Source organism: Taudactylus pleione, unplaced genomic scaffold, assembly GCF_031769625.1.
Source record: "Taudactylus pleione unplaced genomic scaffold, aTauple2 ptg000016l, whole genome shotgun sequence".
Classification (NCBI taxonomy): Eukaryota; Metazoa; Chordata; class Amphibia; order Anura; family Myobatrachidae; genus Taudactylus; species Taudactylus pleione.
In genome coordinates, this window is record NW_028284418.1 from 3650092 (window position 1) to 3676396 (window position 26305).

At 44.5% G+C, this 26305-nt stretch overlaps 1 protein-coding gene across 2 annotated transcripts in view; it reads right to left on the reverse strand.

Annotated features, from left to right (window-relative positions):
• Positions 1-26305, reverse strand: part of LOC148540876 (G protein-coupled receptor 142-like) — a 103470-nt gene that overhangs the window by 24547 nt on the left and 52618 nt on the right. For both annotated transcript variants that reach the window (XM_088472963.1, XM_088472957.1), the window contains exon 2: positions 17383-17544. In XM_088472963.1, the coding sequence (XP_088329089.1) occupies positions 17383-17521 (139 nt within the window). In that variant the 5' untranslated portion in view covers positions 17522-17544. The remainder of the gene's footprint in view (positions 1-17382; positions 17545-26305) is intronic.

Genomic DNA, 26305 nt, shown 5'->3' on the forward strand with positions numbered 1-26305 from the left:
CCTCAAAGTCCTCCGCCAGCAGCCAGGAAGGTGACTGAGGTGACTGTACAGAAAGTCTGCATTCTCATTTGCGTTCTCGGAGGCGATGGTCAATACAGATGGCTGAAGAGATTAAGTCGTCAAGGGACTCAGGTGATGGATGTTGGACCAAAATGTCCTTGATGGCATCTGAAAGACCCAAGCGGAATTGGCTACGCATTGCCGGGTCGTTCCATCCTGAATCCACTGCCCATCTCCAAAACTCTGAGGAATAATCCTATGCGGGATTCTTTCCCTGCCGAAGAGCCCGCAGCTTGGATTCGGCCAAAGAACTACGGTCAGGATCTGCATATAATATTCCAAGAGCATTAAAAAAGGCATCTACTGATAAAAGCGCAGAATGTGTTGAAGCGAGACAAAATGCCCAAGTCTGTGGATCTCCTTGTAAGAGCGAGATCACTAATCCTACCCGCTGAGTCTCGGATCCAGAAGATAAAGGTCGGAGACGAAAATAGAGTTTACAACTCTCACGGAAGTTCAGGAACTGAGTACGGTCTCCAGAAAACCTATCAGGGAGATTCATTTTAGGTTCCTTGGGAACGGCTCCAGGAGTGGATGCCCGAACATACTCAAATCTTTTGGAGAGTTCCTGAACTTTTTGGGTAAGCACTTGGATCTGTGCGGCAAGGATTTGTGCAGGGTTTTGAGCCTGCTCCATAATGAAGGACACAGAACGCACAGACTTAAATACAAAGTTGGCTGGTTATAATGTTATGGAAAAGTGTCTCACCAGATAAAGCAGGAAAACTTGGTTTGTAGAGTAGCCTGTGAGGAGGGCAGGATAAATTGGTTAGATGAGTTGCCTGCCAGGAGGGCAGGATTTATTGGCTAGATGAGTTGCCTGCCAGGAGGGTAGGATTTCTTGGCTAGATGAGTTGCCTGCCAGGAGGGTAGGATTTCTTGGCTAGATGAGTTGCCTGCCAGGAGGGCAGGATTTCTTGGCTAGATGAGTTGCCTGCCAAGAGGGCAGGATTTCTTAGCTAGATGAGATGCCTGCCAGGAGGGCAGGATAACTTGGATAGATGAGTTGCCTGCCGGGAGGGCAGGATTTCTTGGCTAGATGAGTTGCCTGCCAGGAGGGCAGGATTTCTTGGCTAGATGAGTTGCCTGCCAGGAGGGTAGGATTTCTTGGCTAGATGAGTTGCCTGCCAGGAGGGCAGGATAACACAGGCTGAAAATAGTTCAGGTGTAAATGTACAGTTTGATTACACACAGTAGGGCTGAGAAAACTGTAGCTGCTGATTATACAGAGGAAGCACGGACCCAAAGGCTTGGGCCTGCATACACTGAGCACAGCATGTGGATGATGAAAACAGACAGCAAGCTAACAGCATTCAGAGCAGAGTGGAACAACAGTCTTGAATAATTGAGCTACCTGCTGAAGCCTGGAAGGCAGCGTGGAGGGAGACGGAGAGTGGTAAATAGAAGCAGCGGCTGAAGTGTAGACAATCACGGAGGATAGCTGGAACAACCAGACCTAGCTGTAGGAGGAAACTCTATAACCGGCGAGGGGGGAATGAATCTGGAAGCTACAAATAGGAGGAGCAGCCAATTAGCAGCATATGGAGTATGAGTCACTCTCTGCAGCATCCCCGGTGCTTGGTAATCAGCGGAACCGGATTTTGAGTCAGTGTAGGCTTCCAAGCCGTGGGAAAGTAGCCGCTGCCACGGCTTGTGACAGTGACAACAATCCTCGTAACACTTGAATCTATGTACTACAAACATCAGTGAATTTTAAAGACAATTTGTTTGCACAATTGCACCTACAACAGGTAAAGCTTATGCTAGACATACTGTAGTCTAATTTATCTCTTTCTGGGGTATATTTTTGATTTTTTTTTTGTATTAATTCCGCCGGAAAGTGACATTACTCATCGTTGCATATTACAGTTATTTGCTATGTACTTTCAGGGCTATTTACTATGGGCAACACACTGGAACATAGGCTTCAATAACTGTACCGCTGAAGGGTAAAGAGTAAAGTGATACTGTAGCTTAAGGTAAATGATCGTCTTTTCTTAAAATTCTCATGTCGATATTGTGTCTCTCCATACACACTGTCAGATAAGTGTGATTAATGGCTTAATGCAAGGAGGTGTGGCCACGACCCCAGACACAAAAAAACAAAACAAAACTATTATCTCCATGGCCTTTTGCCCCTCAGCCAGGGGCAAATCCAGGGGAGGGAGGGGGGCTCGATCAGTGCGATCGCTTTTTCCCCCTCCTATCTGATGCAAGCATTGGGGACTTCTGCTGAGCTCAGTGCCAGTAGCAGTCTTCCTGTACTTACTGCTGCACAGTACAAAGCAGTGTGTGCTGGGTGCTCCTGCTGCTGACAGGAGGGTAAAGGCAGCGAACCCGGGCCCCCGCCCGGCCCCTCCAGCACGCCCGGGTAATTATTACTGATCCCTCCCCTCTCTCGACGCCCCTATCTGCACTCTACTATTGATACTGTTATACCTTCAAGAATGGATTTCAAAAGTCAAGCTGTTGCTGCCTATGTGATCTCTGAAGAGGAGAAAGTGGAGGACCCTTAACAGGAACAGCTGGACTAAGGACTGGCTGCTGAGGAGGGAGTCGTTAAGCCCTTTTACATTAAAATCAGGAAAATAATCCTGATGACTACAGGAATTTTCTGAGAATGGATGACCCCATGTTTTTACTGCAACTGGCCACTTTGTACATTGAGAGGGAAGACACCTTTTTAGGGAGAACCAAAATTGCAGAACAGAGGCTAGTGGCTACATTGTATTTCCTGGCTACTGGAAGGTTTCTGTCAACACACTCATCTCACTGCACGTGCTGGGTCTATTCATACCTGGGACGTGCCAAACTATTGTTCAGGTGGTTAAAGATCAATCTTTAAAGGTGTGTTGAAAGGGACTAGAAAGTGATGTGAAACCTGTAAAACCTTAAAACAACCTTTTCAATAAACATATAAAACCATAAAATATAAATATATAACATTTAACTGTATAACCATAACAATAAAATATAGTAAAAATATAAATATATCTAACAAAAACTTATAAATATAAACATATAACATTTAAACTCTATTTAAAAACTACACGTTAAAGATTTACAGGTGCTCGTAGTTGAACACCTGGTGAGGTAATACATTCTCCTCTTGAGATGGGGTACCACTGAAGCCCAACATGCTGTTACTGCTGGCTGTTGTAGAGGCCCTAGGCCCAGGAGGAGGATGAAGGGGGTGGTGGGCATAGTCCTGCTGGTGCTTTTGGAGGTTGAATGGAATTTGAGATGGTGGGCTGCTGGTGGGCTGCTGAAACTCTCTTGCTGCTGGTGTGACCCGGACTAATGCTGCGTACTCACAGACAGCTATACTGGCCTATCAATTGATCGGCCAATATACTGTGTGCCCGTCGACCGGTGTGTACCAACTATATGTCTGTGAACCGCTCTCCAGCCTTTGGTGAACAAACTGCATTTTGTTACAGCTAAATATTTAAAATTTTGACTCATCAGCCCAGAGCACCTGCTGCCATTTTTCTGCACCCCAGTTCCTATGTTTTCGTGCATAGTTGAGTCGCTTGGCCTTCTTTCCACGTCAAAGGTATGGCTTTTGGCCGCAATTCTTCCATGAAGACCACTTCTGGCCAGAGTTCTCCAAACAGTAGATGGGTATACCTGGGTCCCACTGATTCCTGCCAGTTCTGAGCCGAAGGGCTGGAGAGCGGTACAATAATGAATGTCTGCAGGCAACAGTGAGTTTGCAAGTTTGGGCTGCATTTCAGCAAATAAAGTTGGGGATTTGGTCAGGATTAATGATGTCCTAAATGCTGAGAAATACAGGCAGGTACTTATCCATCATGCAGTACCATCAGGGAGGCATCTGGTTGGCTTCAAATTTATTCTGCATCAGGACAAAGACCCCGAACATACAGCCAATGTCATTAAGGGGTCTATGTACTAAGCAGTGATAAGAGACAGAGTGAAAAGTGATAAGTCTGTGATAAGGTGCCAGCCAATCAGCTCCCAACTGTCATTTTTCAAACACAGCCTGTGAGATGGCAGTTGGGAGCTGATTGGCTGGCACCTTATCACTTACTTATCATTTTTCACTCTGTCTCTTATCACTGCTTAGTACATAGACCCCTAAGTACTATATTCAGCATAAAGAATAACAAGAAGTCCTCGAAGTGATGATATGGCCCCCACAAAGCCCTGATCTCAACATCATCGAGTCTGTCTGTGGTTACATGAAGAGACAGAAGGATTTGAACACACAACCTCCCTGCTGATTTCCTTCAAAAACGGTGTGCAAATGTACCTAGAAGAATTGAAGAATTGATGCTGTTTTGAAGGCAAAGGGTGGTCACACCAAATATTGATTTGATTTAGATTTCTCTTCTCTTCATTCACTTTGCATTTTGTTAATTGATAAAAATAAACTATTAAGACTTCTATTTTTGAAAGCATTCTTATGCTGCCCATCCATTTAACGATGCGGGGGACGACGGCACGATTACGACGCCGTCATCTCCCGCGGGGTGAACTGCATACACTGAACGTTCAGACGTTCAGTGTATGCAGATCAATCATCCCCGAACATGGCAATCTGACGGCGGTCGTCAGGTTGACCGTCATGTTCCGGCGATGATTGATGTTAAAAACGACCAGCGGGCGCGTGCATCGCTGGTTGTTTTTAACCTTTTACTGCCCGATTTGCGGGCGATTACCGTCGTTATCGCTCCATCGCTAGGTATAATTGCCTCGTGGATGGGCAGCATTATGCTGCATACACATGGAACACCATGAACAACCATAGATATCGCTGATAGATTTCCCTCCAACTTTCTGTAGTGCAGGTCAAACGATTTTGGTTGTACACACTGATAAATATCTATGATAGATATCTATGATAGACATTTCAGTGAAGCTATCTTTTTACAGGTAATTCTTTACAAAATCTCCCAAGTTGGCCTGCATGCATGAAAGACCATAGATATCGTTATCGTTCATGCGGAAACACGCATCGTTGGTCATTGTCAGGTTGGTGACTGCAAAAAAGTGAACGATAACGATATGAACGATAAGAACAATATGAATTATATCGTTCAGATCACTCATAAAAGTCGTAATGTGTGGACGCGCCAATACTTTGCAGCATTTTTTATACACCTGCCTAAAATTTTTGCACAGTACTGTATATCTGCAGCAGGGCCGGGTCTAGACATTGTGGAGCTCAGGGCGAAATTTCCCAGTTGCGCCCCCCCAAAAAAATAAATAAAGAAAGAAATTACTTTTTTAGATGGCACTCCTCTGTGCGCCCTTCCGGAAAGGGGGCGTGTCCTTACGGAATACCCCCAATTCATCACACTGTGGGGCGTGTCCAGCACTTACGGAGGTACTGGGCTTCCCCCAAGCTCTCCCCTCATGGCGAATAATTACCATGCGCAGTAAAGCACCTTACACAGCATGTCATACACAGTAATGGGCTTTATAACACATTATGCCACACGCAGTAATGCCCTTTATAACACGTTATGCCACACGCAGTAATGCACTTTATAACACATTATGCCACACGCAGTAATGCTCTTTTTAACACATTATGCCACACGCAGTAATGCCCTGTATAACAGATTATGCCACACACAGTAATGGCCTTTCTAACACATTATGCCACATGCAGTAATGACCTGTATAAAACATTATGCTACACGCAGTAATAAACTGTATAACACATTATGCCACATGCAGTAATGCCGTGTATAATACATTATGCCACATGCAGTAATGCCCTGTATAATACATTGTGCCACACACAGTAATTACCTTTATAATACATTATCCCCAATTCAAATTACACCACACAGTAGTCCCTTATTCATGTTATGACACACAGTGGTGCCCCTTTTACACAATGCCCAAATTAGTGTCCCTTATACACAAGGCCCACAGTAGTAGTGCCCCTACTACAATGCCCACAGTAGTAGTGCCCCTTATACAATGCCCACAGCAGTGGTGCCCCTTACACAATGGCCTCAGTAGTGGTGCCCCCATGCAGTGCCCCCATTAGCAGTGTCCCCAGTGGTAATGTCCCCTATAGTAGTGCCCACAGTAGTAATGCCCCCTATAGTAGTTTCCCCAGTAGTAATGCCCCCATTAGTAGTGCCCCTATAGTAGTGCCCCCATTAGTAATGCTCCCCAGTAGTAATCCCCCCATTAGTAATGCCCCTATAGTAGTGCCCACAGTGGTAATGCCCCTATAGTAGTTCCCCCAGTAGTAATGCCCCCATTAGTAATCCTCCCTTTAGTAATCCCCACATTAGCAATGCCCCCTATAGTAGTGCTCACAGTATTAGTGCCCCCATTAGTAGTGCCCCCATTAGTAATGCCCCCCAGTAGTAGTGTTCCCCAGTAGTAATGCCCCCATTAGTAGTGTCCACAGTAGTAATGCCCCCAGTAGTAGTGCCCACAGTAGTAATGCCCCCATTAGTAATGCTCCCCAGTAGTAAGCCCCCCATTAGTAATACCCCCTATAGTAGTGCCCACAGTAGTAATGCCCTCAGTAGTAATGCTCCCCAGTAGTAACGCCCCCATTAGTAGTGCCCACAGTAGTAATGCCCCCAGTAGTAGTGCCCACAGTAGTAATGCCCCCTATAGTAGTTCCCCCAGTAGTAATCCCCCCATTAGTAATGCCCACAGTAGTAATGCCCCATTAGTAGTGCCCTCCAGTAGTAATGCCCCCATTAGTAATGCCCCCTATAATAATGCCCCCTATAGTAGTGCCCACAGTAGTAATGCCCCCATTACTGGTGCCCACATTAGTGGTGCCCCCAGTAGTAATGCCTCCATTAGTAGTACCCCCAGTATTAATGCCCCCCAGTAGTAATGTCCCCTATAGTCATGCCCCCAGTAGTAATGCCCCCCAGTAGTAATGCCCCCAATAGTCGTGCCCCCAGTGCTGGTGCTTCTGAAAAAAAAAATCCACAATACTTACCTTAAGCTCCGCTCCTGCTTCCGTTGCCGTCCAGTCCGACCGCGGCTCCTCAGAGCTATGGGAGAGACGTCATGACGTCTCTCCCATAGTGCTCTCTGCCGGAAGCCGGAGCTCAGGAGAGAGCTCCGGCTTTCGACTGCCACTGCAGGGAGGGAGCCGGGTGCCCGCTGGTAACAAATCTCAGCAGGGTTTTTTTTTCTTCTCTTTTGGGACTCAGTGGCGCCCTCTAGGGGCCGGCGCTCCGGGTGAACCGTCACTGATCTGCAGATATATCTGTCCATTGTACTGTGTGTCAACCGACCGCCCATACACTTGCAGCGGAGGCCGTGGGAGGGGGTCGCAGAGCCCGCAGCTAGATAGCAGATAGTGATGTAGATGTATTATAGCAGCACTTAACGTGCCGCTATAACGCTTCCCGCTTCGCCTCTTTACCGAGGCGAAGCAGGAAGCACTACCGATGAGATGTATAAACATCTCATCGGCCGGAGAGGGGGAGCGTTAACTCCCCCCTCCGGCGCTACCCGCTAGAGACAGCAGCGCATCAGCCTAGTGCTGATGCGCTGTGTCTCTGTCCCAGCCGGCTCCACTGAGCATGCGCGAGATCTCGCAAGTATCGCGAGATCCCCGCGTGGAGCCCAGGAGCCGGCAGCAGCCCCAGCAGGGACAGCGCTGTCCCTGCTGTGGGGATAGGCTAGCGCCAGGCTGTAGCTGTCGATAACGACAGCTACAGCCGGCCGAACAGTCATGCGTTATGACCGTTCGTACATGGCCCTGCCGTCGGCGCTGCTATCTTGTAGATAGCAGCGCCGATAATGACAGGGGCGCATAGCCCCCTGTCATTTACCGCCCAGACCCCCGATCATACATCGGGGAGAAGCGGTATCAGCGTACATAACGTGCGCTGATACCGCTTCTGGGCTTCGTACATCTCCCCCAATGGTTGTTCAGTGTGTATGAACAATCATCATCTGCAGATATATCTGTTAGAAGTGAGACTTTGGCGAGGGCGGTTTCCCTGGAGTGAGGATACATATATTGTATGTGACATGCTGGGAGTGTGTTCAAGTTCTCGTGTGGTTTGCTTTTGCTATTTGCCATGCAGGGAAAGGTTTTTCATCTCTAAACTTTAAACCTGTCTGACACTCATTCACTATGAATTAAGATTAAATGCACCTTATATCTATCTATCTGGCATTAACAAGTTTGCAGCAATTGATACGTGCTTCATGCACAAAGTGGCAAATAAGCTAGATCATTTATTCTATTTCTTTATGCCTGCTTCCCCCTGAAATGGTTTACAGGCATTTAATAAAGGAATTAGGGATGATGCGATAATTAGTGGGTATTCTCACGTAATCAGCATCACGTTACCTAGACAATGTAGCTGAATGTAATTAATGACTAATCATAGAAGCCTTTCTCACGTACACAGGAGAAGGAGAGTGATCTGTGTTTTCTACTGGGACACAGCACAGACTTTAAATTAAGAAATGTAAAGTGCTGGAGGTTACACATAAAATCAGCCATTCACAGCTGCTCTCTATTTGGAATGTTTGGGCAATTTCCAGATTTACCTCCACCAAGGAGTAAAAATATTGAAGTTACAAGAAAAATCAAATCTGAAGAAAGTGCTGGGTAACGTAGAGGATTTTTTTCTCTACTCTCTGGCCAAGAATACCGCTTTTATACCTAAATTCTGGGTCTGACGCGGAGGTTGGAACAGGGGGCCTGATTCAGACCCGGACGCTAAGCCGCGATCACTCACTACAGGCGATTGTCGCCCGTCTGTGCATGCGTATGCATCGCAGTGCGCGTGCATGAGCCAGTCACAGCGATGGGGAATCGTGCGCTCGTAGCACAAAGACTGAGCGCTACCTTGAGTGACAGTGCCATTTGTGGGTGGTAACAGGGGCAGGTGCTTGTGAACGGGGGAGTGGTGGTGTGAACGCAGGCGTGTCCGGGCATCAAAAGTGTTAAAAGGGTGTGCATAATTAGCATGGAGGCGTACATGTTGCCTGGTTGTATTTCAGTCAGCACTGATCGCAGTGCTTGAGGCGGGGATACCTCAAGCGCTGTGTGCAGCTCCGATGGCTCTCGATGTTACCGATTAATCATACACTTCCTGGAGATGACGTGTGTTAAGAAAGGAAAGTGGGCGTCTTTATACACCAGCGTTCGCTCACTGCTGCTGCTCTCTAAGACATAGAGAGCAGACACAATGTGATCGTGGAATTTGCATACCTGGCCCTTTTTGGCAGTGAGCGATCGCGCCTTAGCGTCTGGGTATGAATCAGGCCCTGGGTTCCAAACCAGATCACACACAGAATTTAGCTGGCGCCGACCCAGGATATTCTCGAGTCGGCGCCGTTCACACCGGAGCCGGGTCTGCAGTGACTCAGCTCTTCCAGCGTGGAAGTGGACGCTTGGAGATGACCCGGATCGTGCCTTTTACCCTGCAGGGTTTCACGGGTCATTCCCGTGTTAAACCCTGCAAGTTGCCTGGGTTGGATTGCCGGGTCACTCGACGCGGGAATCCAACACTGTCCCCTTTTACACCAAGGAGCTACCCGGATTAACCCTGCAATAACCCGGGTTTCAGCTCTGGTGTAAAAGGGGTATTAGTCACTATTGTCCCACTAATACCCCTTTTACACCGGAGCTAAAACCCAGGTTATTGCAGGGTTAATCCGGGCGGGATCCTTGGTGTAAAAAGGGTGAGGGTTGGATCGCCGGGTCAAGTGACCCAGCAATCCAACCCAGGTAAATAGCAGGGTTTAACACGGTAGTAACCCGTGAAACCCTGCTGTGTGTATGGCGCACTCCGGGTCTTGATGACCTGCAGTGCGCTGCAAGCCGGCAGATTGGTCTGGCTTCAGTGGCGCTTGGAGATGACGTAATCTTCAAGCGTCCACTTTCACATCGGAAAAGCCGGGTCTATGCAGACCCGACTGCGGTGTGAGCGGCGCCGACTCGGGAATATCCTGAGTCGGATCGGCGCCGGCTAAATTCCGGGTCTGATCCGTATAGGAACCCTGTTCCAACTCCGGGTCAGACCTGGAATTTTGGTGGAAAAGGGGTATAAGTATAATTTATTATCGCCGCATAAGAATTATTATTTTGTTAAATTGATAAAAAAAAGCTCATGTTGGGAGTCGGACATTGACTGCGATAACAGCCTGTTCCGGCACAGTGACTGTCTACAGTTAAGTGATAGCTTGGACTATCACTTTACTGCAGAGGTTTCCGAACGCGTTCAGGCCCCCATACATCAGCAATTGATTGCAATAATTGTGCAATTTGCAATCGATTGTGTATAAAAAATCTTTCCCTTTTTCAGTCGATTGTGGCAATTCTGCAATCTGCAATCGATTGAAAAAGGAAAATATTTTTATACACAATCGATTGCAAATTGCACAATTGCTGCAATCAATTGCTGATGTATGGGGGCCTTTACTCAAGGTTCCCCAACAGTTCAGGTTTTAGAGATGTCCATGGTTGAGCACAGGTGCTTAAATCAAATTGACTGAGGTAATTATTAAGTCCAAGGAAAAAAGGAAAAAAGTTTGAGGCACACTGTGTCACATGTATGTTTAAAAATTAATTTTTATTGTCACTTGATTAAAATGGAATAAGGCAGAAATATATCCTATGATCAATAAATCAACAAACATGAAAATAGCAGCACTGGGTATTAAAGTGCTAGTGCAATTGAAAATATCCTTTAAAGAATGTCAAAACAGTCTGAAGCAGTCATCAATACAATATATTCATTGTATGAACATTATCGGTTTGTCATGATATGAAGTAATAGTTCTATTAGTGAATAAATATAAAGTGCAAGGTGCAAACAGACATAAATCACAGGAAAAATAAATAAAGAAATAAACCCTCAATGGGTGAGAGATAGCAATCAAATAATTAAAGCAGCACTAGATACTAAAGTGCTAGTGCAATTGAAAATGTCATTTGAAGAATGTCAAAACAATCTAAAGCAATCATCAATACAATATATTCATTGTATGTAAATTAACTGTTTGTCTTGATTTGAAGTAATAGTTCTACTAGTGAATACATATAAATATAAAGTACAAGGTGCAAACAAACATAAATCACAGGAAAAATAAATAAAGAAATAAACCCTCAATGTGTGAGAGATATCAATCAAATAATCGAATACATTATCATTTAATCAATCATGAAAAAGTATCAATGGCGAAAATGAAAATAAATATAGACACAGATGTCAGCAATTAATGCATAAATCACTGCCTATACAAAAAAGTGCAGTGATTTATGTGTGAAGACACTTTTCCATTCTTTTCACTAGGTGTGAATTTTTGGCTGTTATTTTCATGTTTGTTGATTTAATGATCATATGATATATTTCTGCCTTATTCCATTTCAATCAAGTGACAATAAAAGTTAATTTTTAAACATGGGAGTTACTTTTTTCCTTTGAACTTAGCTCTATTACTCCCTGGGAGCACCTCTGTCCAACATGGCAAACCTATTATGGGATTTTTCCTTACATAATATTCTTTAGTTTGGAGTATATATTTTTCTATTTACTTGTGCTGCGTTCCCCCCTTTTTCCATCATCCCCCTTTTCCTTACGTAATTATTAAGTCACCTGTGGTCAAGCATGGATATATTTAAAACCTGGACTGTAATACCCCTTTTACACCGGAGCTAAAACCCGGGTTTTGAAGGGTTAACCCGGGCAGCTCCCTGGTGTAAAAGGGCAGAGGGTTGGATCGCAGGGTCGAGTGACCCGGCAATCCAACCCAGGTAACTAGCAGGGTTTAACACGGGCGTAGCCCATAAAACCCAGCTATGGGAACAGCGCACTCCGGGTCACGATGACCTGGAGTGCGCTGCTAGCCGGCCGATTGGTCCGGCTTCAGTGGCGCTTGGAGATGACGTCATCTCCAAGCGTCCATTTTCACTCCGCAAAAGCCGGGTCTATGCAGACCCGACTGCGGTGTGAGCGGCGCTGACTCGGGAATATCCCGAGTCAGCGCCGGCAAAATTCCGGGTCTGATCCGGATAGGAACTTTGTTCCAACTCCGGGTCAGACCCGGAATTTAGGTGGAAAAGGGGTATTAGTGTGCCTTGAGGACGGAGTTTGGGAACCTCTGCTTTACTTATACCCCTTTTACACCAGAGCAAAAACCTGGGTTTTTGCTGGGTCTACCTGGGTCGCAGCTCAGTGTAAAAGGGTCCCTGAAAAATAACCTGGGTCAAGTGACCCTGCAATCCAACCCAGGTAGCTACCAGGGTTGGACCCAGGATGGACCCATGTAATGGTGCAGTGTAAACGGTGCAACCCGGGTTATCTGACCTGGATCATGCCTAAAATGAGTGGATTGGTGGTTGTGGAGCATTCACCTCCCACTTTTTATGACCTCACAGGTTTAGCAGGGCAGACCTGGGAGTAACCCAGATCAAAGGTGCAGTGTAAATGGGTCTGACCTGGGTCTGACCAGGGTTGGAACCATGTCCAAAAACCCAGGTCGGACCTGGGTTTTTGGTGGAAAAGAGGTATTACTAATACCTCTTTTCCACCAAAAACCTGGGTCCGACCTGGGTTTTCAGACATGGTTCCAACCCAGGTCAGACACCGTTTACACAGCACCATCGATCTGGTGGGAGGTGACTGCTCCACAACCACCAATCAGCTTATTTTAGGCATGACCCAGGTCGGATAACCAGGTTTGTGCCGTTTACACTGCACCATTACCCAGATCCATCCTGGGTCCGACCCTGGTAGCTACCTGGGTTGGATTGCCGGGTCACTTGACCCAGGTTATTTTTCAGGGACCCTTTTACACTAATACTCCTTTTCCACCAAAATTCCGGGTCAGACCCGGAGTTGGAACAGGGTTCCTATCCGAATCAGACCCAGAATTTAGCCGAAGCCGCCTTGGGACATTCCCGAGTCGGCGCCGCTCACACCGCAGTCGGGTCTGCATAAACCTGGCTTTTCCGGCATGAAAGTGGACGCTTGGAGATGACGTCACCTCCAAGCGCCACTGAAGTCGGACCAATCGGCCGGCATGCAGCTCACTCCAGGTCATCAAGACCCGGAGTGTGCCGTACACACAGCAGGGATTCACGGGCTACGCCCGTGTTAAACCTTGCTATTTACCTGGGTTGGATTGCCGGGTCACTCGACCCGGCGATCCAACCCTCACCCCTTTTACACCAAGGAGCTGCCCGGGTTGACCCTGCAATAACCCGGGTTTTAGCTCCGGTGTAAAAGGGGTATAAGCTGCGACCCGGGTAGACCCAGCAATAACCCAGGTTTTTGCCCTGGTTGAAAATCGGTATTACTTGCTCTGCCCTGGCTTATTGACTACACAAGCACAGCTATCAGTGAAAGGAGAAAGGTGAGGAGCACAGAGCATGTCCTGTAGGGATCTCCAACGGGGCTCTCCCAGTAGGCCAGACATGCTAATGCCATCCGTAGATGGCCTAAACTATTGGGGTCAAAGCTCAGCTTTCAGAGCTTGGTTAATTATTCCAGTTTTCATGCCAATTAAAAACTATGGAAATGGTGGTATTGGGCTTTAGTTTGGTAAAAACAGATATCTCCTGCTTCAATGTATTGTTAAATAGCCCGGATACTGCGCTGTAACTAGGGGATGGTATCGTTGCTGCACCACGACACCTGCATGTGACTTGCAGGGGGTCTGTAATGGTATCCTGCAGCCAGTAGCGCTACTGCAGAGCTGCGCAGAGCGTCCTGTAGAGCTGTCTGGAGCATTATTAGAACTTCCCAGAGCCTTCCTGTTATGGCGTTGCTTGATACTAATATTTGCCTTAATCATAGATCATTATATATGAAGACTCCATTTGAATAATTATTTGATTTGTAAACTGGTTTATCCTGGATTTAATTATTAAGTGATACAGTGATTACAAACTTTAATAAAGTGTATGTCCAATCTTTACACAATCTTTTACATTTTTTTGAGATAAATATTTTGTAATAATTCAATTTCTTCCTTAACCTTGTCCTCAGAAAATGTACATATTTTATTAATAATAATAATAATAATAATAATTAATAATAATAACTACACTAGTTTAATCATTTACTGCTGATATTCAAGGTCTAGTGCACAGTAATTCTTCTGGAACTCTTTCTTAAGAATGTATTAAGCAAGAATAGTTTTTAGTATTATTTTAGCGATATCTTTTGGTGGTTAAGTGATCTGGGGGCCTATTCATTATTACTCAAAATGCGATCAGGACTGCGAACGCAGAGGATACGCACACCCATGGCAGAGTGATTGACAGGAAGTGCCGTTTGTGGGTGATGACGGGTGGGTGGTCGGGCGAACGCAGTGCGTTTCAATGCCGTTGCATGGGCGTGCATAAATTAGCCACTGTGATACCCCAGATGCCGCCTGAGGCCTCATAGCGTGGGCTGAAGTAAGCAATTCCTGAGTAAAGTCTGGGCTTCATTAACCACTTAACTGACAATTTTTTTCCCAAAAACCGCTCCAAAATTGTCGGGTTTTTTTATGACTGAAGGGCCTATTCATCATAACTAAAGTTTCCCAGGAGGTAGTTAGGTTTAGAGCTCGCATGGAGTTCTACCTAATTACCGGAGGAATTCATCATTCCTCCTCTCCTTAAGTATCTATTCCGAAAAGCTGTAGTTTTTGCGATAACAGCTTTCGGGAACTAGATACTTTTCCCTATCTACTCTAACTAACCGCAGCTGTAATCAGTGCTGTGCATGCGCCGTTATATTCACAAAATCGGCGCATGCCTACAGCTGCGGTAATTGTGTGTCGTCGTCCCCCTCTCACCTACCTGTCCGCTGCAGCCGCCTCTGGCTCTGACTGCTGCTCTGACAGCGTTCTCCTGGCAGAACACAGTAAAGTTTAGCAAAAAAAAACAACCTTTTTTTTCTAAACTTTACTGTGTTCTGCCAGGAGAACACAGTGTCAGAGTAGCCGCTGGAGCCGGAGGAGAGACCAGGGATCGCCGGAGGGAGCAGAGACGGACCTGCCCAGCTGACAGCAGGTAAGTGTAACCTGCTATACGCCACCTCAGAGTGGCGTATGGTAACACCATCTAATTCTGAAAATACATAATTTTTGGAATTTGATTAATAGCCTAATTTCTACATCCCCATACTAATGATCGTTCTATACGATTTTTACACATGGAACGTATGAAAACTGTGTTACAGCACAGCGCATTTCATGATGTGATTCGCCCCGTCCACCACACTGTCCCTCTGTGAGCAGTGACGTACGGTATGGTCAATGGCTGGGGAGGCACACATGTATATAATATACAGCGACGTGCAGTGAGGTCAATTGCTGGGGAGGCACATGTATAACAAAACAGTTTTTTTATATGAGAACTCTGGAGCATGACAGGGAGTATGATAAGGGAGGGAGTATGACAGACCTTGCCTCCCCTGACTGCACGTCCCTGTCTGTGAGTCCTGAGAAATAAGTGAGCATGGCACACACCTGCCTGCTGCTTATAGTACCTTCTCTGTATCACAGACACATTCCCTGCACACCTGAGCCCAGCATCAAATTTCTGATTGAAAAGTTCCTATTTAGTCTTTCATTATGAAAAGACTTTAAATGTCTCGATGGACCTTGGACCACTACAATTCCCATGTTGTCATGTTTACTTTATTTGATTCAGATACTTTTTTTGCAATGCATTTTGTTTTCTTCAGTAGTTATACACAGATAATGCCCACCTAAATAGGAACAAGTTGAAGAATTAAACCTATCATGCTGATAACGAAACATTTTAGTGGACAGTTGGTCAGTACTGAAAAATAGGGAACTCTTCAATGGCATAAATTTCCAGTACCAAGGACCTCATTAAGATGTGGACGCACAACACACAGCAGAATCTTTGGATGCAGCTGCTGTGTGTAAATATTCTGCATTGCAGATCTGAGTGCTGCGTTCGAAGACAGAGCATCGGATCTCCATCACGACCATCGGTCGCAATGGTTGCAGCTTCAAACCATCTGGGAAAGTCAATGGCCGTCTTATCTGCGTTGCTGAGGCCATGAAATCTGCGTCTTCCAATGGAGACCCTGGCCTTGGCACTCCTAGAAAATGGGGTGACGCTCCCTTGTTTACGGGTACGCAGGCTGGCACCACTTCCTCCCCGACCCCAAACAGCCGCAGCCTGACAATCATGCAGCTGTCGGGCACTGCGAGTGTGATCGAAGGACTCGTGCTGCACATGCGCAGTTCACTCACCATTGGTTAGTACGTAAACCGCTGGGTTTATGTACTAACTTGAATCAGGCCCAAAGCTTGGAAACCTTGGATTACTCTGGAAATTAGGGACAGTCTGGAACTAACAAAACAGAGCTAGGACTCAGGAAGGAATCCGTAATCCTAATCCCGACAGCGGCAGCCCGGCAGGGGTGAAAATCCTAATCGTTAATTTCGGTAAATATAGCTAACCTTACTCCCTACCCTAATCCTAACCCTCCTTTAGGGGTGCCTGATTCTAACCTTCCCCCCAAGTGCCTAACCCTAACCCCCCTCTAAGTGCATAAAACCTAACCCCCCCTTCCCCGCAGCCTAACCCTAAGTCTCCTGGGGGGGTGCCTAACCCTAACCTTCCCTTCCCCTAGCCTAACCCTAACCCTTCCGAGGGGCTACCTAACCCTAAGTCCCCCCCGGGAGCCCCTAACCTAACCCTCCACCCCCGCGACTGTCCGTGCCCGGCACCCGGTTTACCTTCGATCGGTATGCCGGGTGTCGGGCTCCTAGCGTAGGTCTAATGACAGGGGTCGGGATTTCGACGCCTGTCATTAGTACCTTGCCGCGATTAGATAGTCAGGAAGCTGGCGGTCGGGATTTAGTCTGTCGGCTTCCCGACTGCTTCCCCTCAGGAATGATTTTTGTCGTTTGTCTTTTGTTCATGTGTTCCATGGTGTTGTGGCCAAGTAAGTGTTTATCTTGTCTATAACATAGCTGGAATGGAAGAGTCTGGTGACACAAAGTCAAAGACTGGAGGTTGAAACTATATCAGCAATTACCTTAGAAGAACTTCCTGTATCCAGAAAAAAAAGGTGCAGGTAGTGGGTTCCATCAGAACAAAAATGCTGAGTGTCTACTGCACACCCAACTTTCTAATTGGTGTAAAGTGATTTTTCTGTTTCTGTATAACGTGCCTCTCAACTGGAAATCTGAAATATGCCCAACCTATACTTTTAAATAAGGCCTTTTACTTGCTGAAAACATGGACAATTGGGCCTGTTGGCAGGTTTGGTGTTGTCTGCTACCACAGAAGATGACATGGAATGATGATTTAATGTCCTGGAATTATATTATTGTTCTAAGAGGTGTGACTGTGAATAAACTTACCTGGTAAACCAAGACCAAGCAGTATGCTGTAGTATATTATGGGAATATTGCCCAGTACACATGGGGAAGGGTATGTTTTCCTGCCTTCCTCTTCGGCTTCCAGTAATGAGGAATCGGTGGTGTTCTGCAAAGGGATCATTGTCAGCTGGCATCAGTGCAGTGCTGGTGAGAGAAAGATGACTAGAAGTGGTGACTTCATCTACTTTTTATACAAATATATGTATGAATAACAAACTGTAGCTAAGGTTTTACTTCAACCTATTCTGATATAGCTGTGGTCTTTACTGTAATAGAGAGATGTTTGTGCATAGCTCAATTCATCTATAGCCTACACACAGAGGTTCATTTCTGGCAGGTTAACCACATGGAACTTCTGTAGTTTACTAAAAAGTTAGTATTTATAGGTTATTATTAATAAACAGAATTGCACTTTTATATTGGATAATTCTGTTTTGGCCACACATAGTGGAGGTAGCGATTTTGTCAGTTCACTAGTTTCAATATGTTCCTTTAAAAAAAGTTATTTACATCTACTGTATATGTTTCTCTACAATGCATCCATCACTGTCACTTTGATTACACTAGCAACTAGTTAATTAATATGTTTCATTATATGAATGTTGCTTGTTGCATTTAACTTAAAAAAAATGCTGCATTTATAGTGACAACGTGATTGGTGCATTTTAAAGGAACATACTGAAGTATTGCTGGTTTAATAAGCAATATGGGGAATATTAATGCAAAATGTTACACACGTAACCAAAGAAAAGTAGCTGTGGGCCATTAAAAACTATAAAATGTTTTCTTTCATTTTTTAAACTGTACGGTTCTAGAACAATGATATAATCTTGTTTGTTGCCTGTGTAATTACACAACTACCTCCAATTTTTGCCATTACCTTTCCCAATGTACCTCCTGCTCCCTCACATTCTAGTGGTTACACCCTAGATCTTGTGTTCCCCCATGGTTGAGAGATCTCAAATTTCACAAATTTCCTCTTTCCTCTATCCGACCATCATCTTCTGTTTTTTAGCCGCTTCCTTCCTACTATGATCTTTCACTTAAAGTCGCTTTTACCAGGTGTAACCTTGACTCCCTCTGTTCGTTTCCTCTATTGACACTCTACTCTCTCCAACCTCTCTTGCTCCACATAAGCTGTCTCCTTTTACTACACCTTCCTCTCCTCTCCCCTTGACTCTACTGCCCCAGCGCTTAAGGCTCATACACACTTAACGATATGCTCCATGAGTGATATCGTTAAGTGTTATCCCTTGAACTCCCGGGCTAAATGTCGGGAACGACATTGAGCATACACACTGAACGATATCATTAACGATATCGTTCAGTGACGGCACCCTGCCACATCCCCGAACTTGTAGAATCTGACAATATAGTCAGATTGGCCTGCAAGTTCAGGTGATGGAAGATATTGTTAATGATCCGCAGGAGCGTGCATCGTTAATGATATTGTGCATACACACTGGACAATCTTGCACAATATGAATGATAACGATATCGTCCATATCGTTCACTTTATCGCCTAGTGTGTATGCCTCTTTACCCTCAACCTTCATCAATCGCCACCCCAACCCTGGTACTCCAAGTTGACATGCTACCTTTAGAAATTATCCCAGACTGCTGAACAGTACTGGAAGAAATTGAGCCCTCTTGCTGATTTCCTCCACTTTAAATTCATACTCTCCTGCTCAGCTCTGCTGTTACCTATTCTAAGCAGTCATATTTCAGGTCTCTAAGCTAATAACAATCCTCCAATCCTTGAGGACTCTTTGCCACCTTCAACTGTCACCTCCATCCTCCCACTCCTCCCTTACCCTCCTAGCCCTTTACCCTCATTTTGCCACCTACTTCACATCCAAGATTGACACCATCCACAATGACATCTCAGGCCTCCCTCAATTCCTCCCTTTCCCTCCCTACCTAACCTCCCTCTTTGTCTTCCTTCTTCTCCTCCACTGGTGATGAAGTCCATGTCATCTTCTCATCATCTCACACCACCACTTGCCCACGGAACCCTATTTCCTCTAATCTCCTTTGCTCCCTCTTACTTGAAGCTTGTTCTCATATTTACCATCTCTTCAACCTTTGCCTCTCATCTGGCACTGTTCCCGCTCCCTCAATCATGCACTTGTTTCACATATCCTTAAGAGACACTTACTTGACCATCACTATTTCTCGAACTACCACCCCAGCTATCTTCTCCTTTTTACTTCCTAACTCCTGGAGGTATATATACTAAAGTGCAGGTTTTTAGAAGTGGAGTTGTTGCCCATAGCAACCAATCAGATTCTAGCTATTATCTTCTAGAAGGTGCTAGATAAATGACAAGTAGAATCTGATTGGTTACTATGGGTAACAACTCCACTTCTAAAAACCTGCTCTTTACTAAATATACCCCCTTGAGACGATGTCTATCTAAAACTCACCTATTTTCTCTCTTCTTACTCTCTTCTGAACCCTCTCCAATCTGGCATTCATCCCCTCCACTTTACAGAAACTGCCCATCCTAAAGTAACCAGTGATCTTCACACTGCCAAAGCAAAGGGTCACTTCTCTATTCTCAATCTTTTTGGCCTATCTGCAGCCTTTGACACTGTCGTTCACTCCTTCAAACCTCCACAGCATTAGTCTGAATGAATTGGTCATCTATTAATTCTTCTCCTACCTCACTAACCATTCTTTTTTTGTCTCTGCCTCTAACTCCATTTCCCACACTTTTCCTCTACCTGTCAGCATTCCACAAGGATCTGTCCTTGGGACAATCCTCTGCTCCCTTTACACCTCTCCTCCCTTAGTGAACTAAGGAAGCTTTTTCAGTCTCCATTACCACCTGTATTCTGATGACACTCAAAGTTAACTTTCTTCCCCTTACCTCTCTCCTCCAATAGTCAGCTGAGTCTTCTTGCCTCTCGGCCATCTCTTCCTTGATGTCCCAACACTTTCTCAAATTAAATATGTTCAAATCAGAACTCATCATCTTCCTCCTTTCCAGAGCGCACGCTCTCTCCCTCTCCCTCCCCGCTGTTGCTCAAGTCCGCTGATTGGGGCAACATACTCGACTCCTCCTTATCCTTTTGCTTCAACTCACAGATTAAATCATTAAGTCATTACTGTTGGTTATATATCAAAATTATCTCTAAGAGCAGGCCCTTTCTCAACACTGATGCCACCAAACATGTCCATGCACTCATCATCTACCACCTTGACTATTGTAACCTTCTCCTCTCTGCCTCCTCCCTTTACTCGCCTTTCCCCACTTCAATCCTGAATCATGAACTCTGCGGCCCTCTTTATTTCCATTCTAACCACACTGTGTCAGCTTCCCTGTCCCCCTCCAAAACCAGTTCAAACTCCTGAGCCTAACTTACAAAGCACTCAATTGCTTTGCCCCTCCTTCATCTCCAACCTCATTTGTGTTCACTCTCACTCCTGATCCCTCCATTCTTCCTCAGATTGCTGCCTCTGCTCCACCCTGGTTACCTCTTCTCATGCTTGTCTCCATTTTTTTTTCCATTCTGCCCCCTCCTTTGGAACTCACTCACCAAGTCAGACTTTCTCCCAATCTTGCCATCTTCAAAAGTTTATCAAAAGCCTACCATCCCATCTCCTAAAATGTCTCTCTTCTCTCTCTCACCTCCCTGTCCTTTGCTTCTCCCCAGTTCACCCTCCAACTGTTTTCCCCACCCCTTAGCACTCACAAGCAGGGCCTCCTCCTTCATGTTCCTCCCCAGCACTATCCTTCCTGCCAATGCTCCTTGTCTCTTGTCTAACAGTTCCTTTCAGCAACTCTGTCTCTGTGTGCTTGCTCTTTGATAGGTAGAGGTTCATGATGATGCTGATCAGACGGATCTGACTTCCACTTAGAATGACCCACCTCCACTTAACTGTCAAGAAACAGTGAGTACCCAACCCTCGTTCTCTTGTGCAAATCCTACCTAGGTTCTCAATATTGCGCTGTATTGTCCAACAATATGTTATTGTACATTTACTGTACCATTAATCTGTCATGTTTTACTATTACTGTGTATTACCCTTTACAGCACTACAGAACCTTTGCAGAGCCTTATAAATAAAGGATAATATAATAATTTCTTCCATTAAAAAAGAATACTCCCATGCCTGTTAGTCATTTTATTCAAATGATATTGCTTTAGAAAGTCGGTTCGGGTAAGAGCCTTTTTTTCTGTTTATTAAACACGGAGATCCTGGTTTTTTTTAAGGAAAATCTCTTCTGAAGTTGGAACAAACCAGATACTGTTCCCATATATATAATTATACATAGTACCTGGACTTTTGAATATCATCGCAACTGAGGCCCTGATTCAGAGCCGGACGCTCTGACAGAGCACTCGCTCTGAATCAGGGCCGTCCCTCCTCCTTTTTGGAGCGGCCTCCCGGCACCACCCACAGCTGTAGCGAGCGGCCAAAATGATGGTCGCGATGGTCAAGACCATCGGGCTTGCGACGAGACCCTTGCGGTAGGGTCTCGCTGCCGCAAGCCATGGAGTGCTTTTGGCTCTATCAGAGCCAAAAGCACTCCCACTGACATCACTAGTGATGTCAGTGGGGCCGGCCCCAGACGGTAGGCGTTCCCTTGGGAACGCCTCCGTCTGGGCAGCCACGCCCCCGGCACGTCCACCAAAGGGGGCGTGCTGTCAATCTCCATCGACAGCACGCCCCCTTTGGTGTGAGACCCATAACGACGGCTTGGCCGTCGTTATTCGGGTCTCGCGCATGCGCACGACGGAGCCGCCTCATCGACCCGCTTGCGAGCGCTCAGTGCTCGCGAGCGGGTCTGAATCAGGCCCTGAGTCTATTAGTACAACATCAAACTGGTATTTTATATGAAGTATTGTTTCTTTACATTTCGTATGTTGCATTTTACACAGATTTACAGGAGTGATTATTATTGCTGTTGCAGCGATTGTTTCTAATTTTGTATCATTTTACTTGGATCTGTCTCCATGCAGAGCATTTGTTACATTGTTTTATGACATTTTCTATTTTAAATAAATCTGTTTTAGCGCTCCCATTTCTCTGTCAATTCTTGTTTATTTCTTAGGGTTTAGTCCCCCCCCCCCTATTTGGTGAGCTGCCTTTTCAGATAGATTAGTTACCAGACCACATTGAAGCACCGGATTCATATTTGGTCTTTCGGTTAAATGTATACCATAGCATAACGTGTATAAGCGGCTCTACTGTGGTGTAACGTGTATAAAGGGCTATACTGTGATGTAATGTGTGTAAAGGGCTATACTGTGATATAATGAGTATAAAGGGCTATACTGTGATGTAACGTGTATAAAGGGCTATACTGTGATGTATCGGTATACAGGGCTATACTGTGATGTAATGTGTATAAAGGGCTATACTGTGATATAATGAGTATAAAGGGCTATACTGTGATGTAACGTGTATAAAGGGCTATACTGTGATGTATCGGTATAAAGGGCTATACTGTGATGTAATGTGTATAAAGGGCTATACTGTGAAGTGTCGAAACCGGATAATTGGGTAAGACAGAATCTGTTTGCAATCAGGAAAACCTGCACGACGCCATCTTGTGAATGGCAGCAAGACTCCATTTTAGAAAAGAAAGCTTACACAAGCGCCATTTTGTCAAAAATACATAGTACACAAACCACAGTGCAAAGTTGCTAAAAGTAGCACGAACAGCTTTTTAACAATCTTCCCCAAACACATACCGACAGTGTTCAGAATACATAAAATAACTTTCCAACACATTAAAATCACCACAGACTTATATTTGAGCAACAGCAAGGCAGTGGTGTTTTCCCCGCATACATACATTTAAAAGCAATGGTCCCGTAACGCAAAAAGGATAATTATTACTTGGTTTAAACGCAATGTCAGTATATAAAGAATGAATGTTTTCTGTAACTATGGCTTAGTAAATGACAATTGGACTGTGTGTGGAACCGTACTGATCTACTCTGTTTCCACAGCGTTCCGGTGACATCAATATGAAGATCAGAACATGCGGCTATGAAATATGAATGTTAGAGAGAATAACTATTTGAAATGTTGTTTGCCATAGCAGCTTAGATTTGCATGTGGGGGATGCAAAGGGAGGTTGGAGACCTTTTGTATCCATTTGAAATTGTCCAATAAATGCCCTGTAACAGATTTCTAACCCTTACCAAAGAACAATGACATTGTGTAGGCTTGTTTAAATTTTTGTCCAAAGGACTGGTTATTCCAGTCTAATCAATAGAGATAGCTAACTGAGACTAGAACCTAATTAACAGTAGTTTCAAGAAACCAAAAGGATACTCCCTTTCTCATGACCTCACAGGTAAAAGGGGGCGGGAACATAGCATGAACATTCTGAGAACACACAAGCCAGCAGACACACTTGCAGATCTTTGGAAGAGAGAGAGGTTCACTCTCTCACAAGACAACGGAAAATGGGTCTCAGTTCCTCTGGGTTATAGCTAAGTATAAATTGTGCAATATTTAGCCTATTTGGGTGTCTGTAGCTATTTTTGGTGATAATCTGTTATTAGCTTAGCATGGTGTGTGGTTTGTAGTTTTCTAAGGATATTCATGAGTCTGTGTTAGCATACAGTGGATAATATGTTATCTAATCTGTACTTTTCATCTACACTGTAGGGTACAATAGTCTGTTATCAGCATGCAGGAAAGGGATTGATTATGGAGTTTTTGTAATATTTGTAAATGATTGATGCTGGTTGATTGAGATCCCATGTGCTCTGTGTTAGGGCCTTCCCATGTGTTCTGTGTTAGGGCCTTCCCATGTGCTCTGTGTTAGGGCCTTCCCATGTGCTCTGTGTTAGGGCCTTCCCATGTGCTCTGTGTTAGGGCCTTCCCATGTGCTTGAACAATATCTCTGCTTGGGAGAGATAGGCTTGGTATGTGTTGTATACTCATGAATGTAATCATAGGGTGGTATCAGTTATATATTATGGAAGTTGAATTAATAACAGCTTTGAATGGTCATAAGTAATTGCCGTATGGGTCAGATAGGTATATTGTCTGCAGTTTATTAGAGATGGCTACTTCCATGTGGGGTGAACAAAGGAAATTATAATTCTACCCAGTTATGGTGTTGTATGGGTCAGATAGGTATATTGTCTTTATTATAATTGTGATCATTGATGGATGTATGATTTACAGAGTTACAACTTAATGTGAGTTTTCAAATTGGAGTTTGCCTAGGGATCATGAGGCTTGCAAACAAAGGAAGAGCATGTGCTTCAGCCCTTCCCCCTCCCCACGGTCTAGTGGGTACTGGATGAGGTCTGTTGTAGGATGGTATTGTTGTATATTGGAATCAGCTTGTGTTGTACATGTTGGAATATTAAATGGTGCAGTGTTTGCCTGATGTGTTGGCATATGATATCCAGCTTGCATATTTAATTAACTATGGCATTATGGGAGATTTCAATGAGGTAGCTTCATAATGGAGTTTGTTTGTAGACCATGCGGTTTGGACAATAGGGCAGGAAGCATTCCCAAACCCCCCCCTCACACACAAACACACACACACACACACACACACACACACACACACACACCATCACCAGCCATCTTGAACATGTGCTCTCAGCAGACATTGATATCTTTCTCATTGTATTTTGATGTGTCTCTCTTTCTCTCTCTCTCTCTCTCTCTATCTCTCTGTCTCATATTGCTCATTGTATTTTGATCTTTAATAACCATTTCATGTATATTAACTGTACCTTATGACCTAATGTTTGTAAAATTTATTTGCGCTCATTATTAGATCATAGTGTTGTAACATCTGTACTTTTACCTGAATAATAATCTTTAGCGCGTTAGACCGCTATTCAACTGTCTCAGTATTTCATTAATGGTATAATCAAACACAGCGCTAATTAGCGACATCTTGTGGTTTCAGAAGGTATAGGCAGGTTTTGTCTTAGAGGTTCTAGGCAAGTGAATCTTAGAGGTTTATAGGCAGGAATGTATTAAAAGGTTTATTAACAAATTCAACAGATGTAACGTGTATATAGGGCTATACTGTATTGTAAAGTGTATAAAGGGCTATACTGTGATGTAATGTGTATAATGGGCTATACTGTGATGAAACGTGTATAAAGGGGTGTACTGTGGTGTAATGTGTATAAAGGACTATACTGTGGTGTAATGTGTATAAAGGACTATACTGTGATGTAATGTGTATAAAGAGCTATACTGTGGTATATTGTGTTTAAAGGGCTATTGGTATAATGTGTATAAAGGGCTATACTGTAATGTAACGTGTATAAAGGGCTATACTGTGATGTAACGTGTATAAAGGGCTATACTGTGATGTAACGTGTATAAAGGGCTATACTGTGGTATAACGTGTATAAAGGGCTATACTGTGATGTAACGTGTATAAAGGGCTATACAGTGATGTAACGTGTATAAAGGGCTATACTGTAATGTAACGTGTATAAAGGCTATACTGTGGTGTAACGTGTATAAAGGGCTATACTGTGGTGTAATGTGTATAAAGGGCTATACTGTGATGTAACGTGTATAAAGGGCTATACTGTGATGTAACGTGTATAATAAAGGGCTATACAGTGATGTAACGTGTATAAAGGGCTATACTGTAATGTAACGTGTATAAAGGGTTATACTGTGGTGTAACGTGTATAAAGGGTTATACTGTGGTGTAATGTGTATAAAGGGTTATACTGTGGTGTAACATGTATAAAGGGTTATACTGTGGTGTAACGTGTATAAAGGGCTATACTGTGATGTAATGTGTATAAAGAGCTATACTGTGGTATATTGTGTTTAAAGGGCTATTGGTATAATGTGTATAAAGGGCTATACTGTAATGTAACGTGTATAAAGGGCTATACTGTGATGTAATGTGTATAAAGGGCTATACTGTGATGTAACGTGT